The following is a 3,979-nucleotide window of genomic DNA, read 5'->3' as shown; positions in this document are numbered from 1 at the left end:
CAACAACAACAACAACAACAACAACAACAACAACAACAACAACAACAACAACAACAACAACAACAACAACAACAACAACAACAACAACAACAACAACAACAACAACAACAACAACAACAACAACAACAACAACATGAGTGACAGCTGTTACCAACAACACCAGTGTACTGATGAATCTGAGGAGAACAGGAAAGTCCTACATATGTAGGAGCTGAGGAGTCTTTTGTTGAAGTCAGAGGTGTAGCTGGACGCTGAGCTGCTCTCTGAAACACAAACACAAACATGTTAGCATGCAGGCTAACACTAAGAACCATGTTCCTCTGAGGGTTGAAGGGTGTCAACACAGACATCAGAACTCATTCGGCTCATAAATATAAACAGCTACATTTGATGAGGTCGGGGGCCTGGTTCTTACCTCGAGGGTCTAAAGGAATATTGTAAGTGTCGCCCAGAACTAAGGTGGGCCGAGGCAGAAGAAGAAGAAGAAGGAGGAGAAACAGAGAAGCAAAGAGAAGCACAAAGGTTAGAGAAGATGTTAGTGCAGAGAAAAGCCAACAGTCATCAGCCATGCAGCCAGAAGACAGAGGGGGCGGAGCCTGAACAACCAGGAAGTACAGGAAAGATGCTGTTAACAACAGGAAGCAGGAGAAAAGTGAGTGGAACCTTACCAAACACTAACAACAGCCCCTCCATAATTAATCAGTAATAAAATCAACATTAAAAGATCTTTACTGGTGACTTGACTAGTATCTGTTTGTACTTACAGTCACATTTGCTCATATTACTTTTCATTTTGCAGTATTTGTGTGTATTTGCTGTATCAGCTTCACTATGAATTAGCTTAGCATCAGCATCACCGCTGAACCGGAATTTAATAATAACATCAAAGTGATGGTGACACGACGATGAAGCTGCACCTGTGTACAGGAACCAAACAGTACCAACTGAACGGTGGGCCAGTACCAGGGTCTGATCTTGAGCTAAAGGCTAACTAGCCATGATCATCAGTCAAATACCTTGGGAGGCCAACATGGCTCCTGCCGTCTCATGGAAGTCCAGCAGCTGCTGCAGGAACAGGATGGCCTGCAGGGGGAGACAAAGGCAGAGGTCAGAGTGACTGCTGTTTCTGGTGGAGCTGTTGAAGGAGATCTTGGCAGATGGTAGCTCACGTTGCTGGTCAGCTCATGGACCGTTCCATCTTTAGGCATGTTGTATTCTTTATCCGGGTTGTTCTGAGGTCACAGACAGAGACGATGGATCGTTGAAGGGGTTTATTGATCAGCGATTGGTCCGAGGTTCTTACCTTGATGCTGTCTGCAAACTCCTCCAGAGCTTTAGCTCCGATGGTCTCCATGGAGGTGATGAGTGTAGGCAGCTTGTTCTTGGTGCTCGCTGCTGTCCCCTGCAGTTAAGAAAAAACACTTCAAAAATGTATTTATTTAATATAAAAACCCTGAGTTGTCTTGTTGTTGTTGTCGGGTGTTCAGGACCAGGACCTGCAGGGTGGTGTCAAACTCAGACTTGTTCAGCTTCAGATGCCTCAGGATGGGAAAGATGGTGAGAACAGCAGAGTAGTCGTGACGCATGATGGCTCGACGAGCCGCCGACACGATGTTGTCTCCCTCCAGCATCAGGTTGTCCAGCGCCTCCTGTGGACAGACATTATGGTCAAGTCTGAGTCCATATTAATTAATTAATTAATATGGACTAAAAAAATTAATTGTTAATTTTTAACAATTACCAGTCACAAATATTCATGTAGATCCCCCTGTTCCAGTGTTAGTGACCTGATGTTAAGATGGAACAGCACCGTGTGTTTACTATGATAACAATTTTACTGCATCTAAATTGTTAAGAAAACTCACTATACCATCAAGCCTAGCGTATCGCAATCTATCGCAATATATCACTGTATCGTGATACGTATCGTATCGACACATTCTTGCCAGTACACAGCGCTAGTTTCAGCACCCGGAGCTGTCCACCAACTTATATTTCGTAGCAGTGAGCCCCACAGCGCCCCCAGTTGTGATTCACTCTCAGTATTGATATAAATTTAAAAAACAGCGTTCTATTGTTTGACTGTAAAATAAATGAAATGATATTGACAGAACTACAGGTTCTGTGCTGTGGAGGACACGTCTGACCTGGATGAGAGAGTCGAAGGTTTTCTTCTGGTGATGTTCAGGGATGATTTCTGTCAGCAGGGCGTATTCACTCTGAGCCAGCTTCACAAAGGCACTGATGCAGTGGATGTAGGAGTCGATCTCGATGTCCAGGACGTCGTCCTTCCCTGAGAGGTGGAGAAGGAGGAGGAGACGAGGAGTCAGTGATGCTGAGAATTTCCTCTCAGGGTCAAATAAAAACCAGGGATGATGTCGTCTGTGAAGTGTGTGTGTATGTGTGTGTGAACGTTAACACCCGTCACCAGTGTGGACTCGGTCACCCAGGAGTTCTGCTCCTCACTCACCTGGTGCTGCCCCGTGCTTCTCTGTCAGGGCGTCAGACAGGTGTTTGACCCGCAGGTCGTAATCGTAACCTAATGGAAGGTGGGAGGCAGGAGGGGGCGGGGCAAACAGGTCCAGTCAGAACCACCCGGGAGGGGGGGGGCGCGGGGGGGTTCTGACTAGACCTGAGGGACAAACCTTAAGTTTTACAGTACAGCTGTACTGACCACCACCAAGCACCAGAGGGCGAAGGAGAAGAGGGGAAACCACCCCCACTAAAGCCAAATGTGAATGCAAGTGTGTGTGCATGTGTGTGTGTGTGTGAGAGAGAAGTAAGAAAAACCCAGGAGGTGACGTTACCTTCCAGTGGGGTGAGGTTAGAACCCCCCTTTTTCCCATCCAGCCCATGCTGTGAGTACTGTTTCAGAAGGTTCTGAGCCTTTCGAATAGTCCCTGGTCCCAGAAGAGAAACCCAGTCCAGAGGAGGAGAAGGAGCAGGAGGAGGAGTGAGGAGGTGAAAGGGGGGTAGGCAGCCAAATCCAAAGCCAGGAAACAGAAGAGAAGAAGAAGAAGAAAGAGCTGGAAAGTGAGTGACAGAAACATACAAGAACCAAATCCAGAGCCACTGAAGAGGACAGGTAAGGAGGCGGAGCCAAATACCACAGACAGAACATGGACCAAAGCTTCTGGTTCTTAAACAGCTGAACATCATTTAACCTAGTTGTGTTTCATGAAGAAGAAGTTTACTGTGTTCAACACCTCAGTCCAAATATGTTACATCGCAGATTTAGTAACCAATCAGTGGTGCTGACCGTTTTTACCCAGAAGACTTTGTCCGTTGTGTAAACAGTCTGAGCCGCAGCACCAGTACTAAAGGACAGACGCTGGAACACATCACTAACCAGGTGAGAGGCAGTTTAACACTTTAAACAGTTTCACTATCAACAGCAGAACAAACACATCGTGTTCATTCCATCTGGACTTCACAGGTACGTGGGTAGGACACATGAAAAAAAAAACATCTTTGTTTTCTAAATAAACTGCTTAAATGAGTTCAAGGTCACTGTTTCTTTGTTGACTGTTTGTCGTTTCAGTCGTTTTTGATTTGAACAAAGCACTGATTTGGTCACAGTCTAGGACACTGCTGATGTTAGCATGTTAGCAGAAGGGTGGCGAAGTAAATGCTAATGGCAGCAAGCTGTTAGCAGTTAGCAGTGAACAAATCAACAACAGTTTCATTAGTATACAAAACAGAGCATTATTAAAGTAAACGTGGTTTCCATGGTAACAGACACCAAGTCCACACAAACTGCTGTTAGCATGTTAGCAGACACGTACTACAAACACATCTCCACGTAAGCAAACCAAAAAATATTTATGTGGTACTGTTAGCTACTGGTCTAATCTGAGTACACGTGTCCTGCTGCCTACAAACAAACACATACAAACTGAACAGAGTCCAGATGTCTCTACAGGGAACTTTCTGGAATTCTACACTTCCTTTCTTAAAACCTGGATTCAAAGAGAAGCTG

General features: G+C 45.4%; 1 protein-coding gene across 11 annotated transcripts in view; it reads right to left on the bottom strand.

Annotated features, from left to right (window-relative positions):
• The window catches only part of exoc7 (exocyst complex component 7), a 15,114-nt gene that overhangs the window by 8,725 nt on the left and 2,410 nt on the right, over nt 1–3,979 (bottom strand). For 2 of the 11 annotated variants that reach the window (XM_017034451.2, XM_017034452.2), the window contains 8 exons: nt 2,471–2,539; nt 2,148–2,293; nt 1,497–1,649; nt 1,304–1,402; nt 1,170–1,232; nt 1,017–1,083; nt 416–454; nt 94–263 (listed from right to left, as the gene is read on the bottom strand). In XM_017034451.2, the coding sequence (XP_016889940.1) occupies nt 148–263; nt 416–454; nt 1,017–1,083; nt 1,170–1,232; nt 1,304–1,402; nt 1,497–1,649; nt 2,148–2,293; nt 2,471–2,539 (752 nt within the window). In that variant the 3' untranslated portion in view covers nt 94–147. Of the gene's footprint in view, nt 1–93; nt 264–415; nt 455–1,016; nt 1,084–1,169; nt 1,233–1,303; nt 1,403–1,496; nt 1,650–2,147; nt 2,294–2,470; nt 2,540–2,807; nt 2,901–3,979 lie in introns of those variants that run through there. The other 9 variants (XM_017034454.2, XM_017034456.2, XM_017034450.2 and 6 more) reach the window with 9 other exon arrangements.

This window comes from Cynoglossus semilaevis, chromosome 8 (genome assembly GCF_000523025.1).
Source record: "Cynoglossus semilaevis isolate Cse_v1.0 chromosome 8, Cse_v1.0, whole genome shotgun sequence".
In the NCBI taxonomy this organism is placed as follows: Eukaryota; Metazoa; Chordata; class Actinopteri; order Pleuronectiformes; family Cynoglossidae; genus Cynoglossus; species Cynoglossus semilaevis.
Note: the sequence above shows the minus strand (reverse complement) of the source record. Positions and strands in the feature narration are given on the sequence as shown.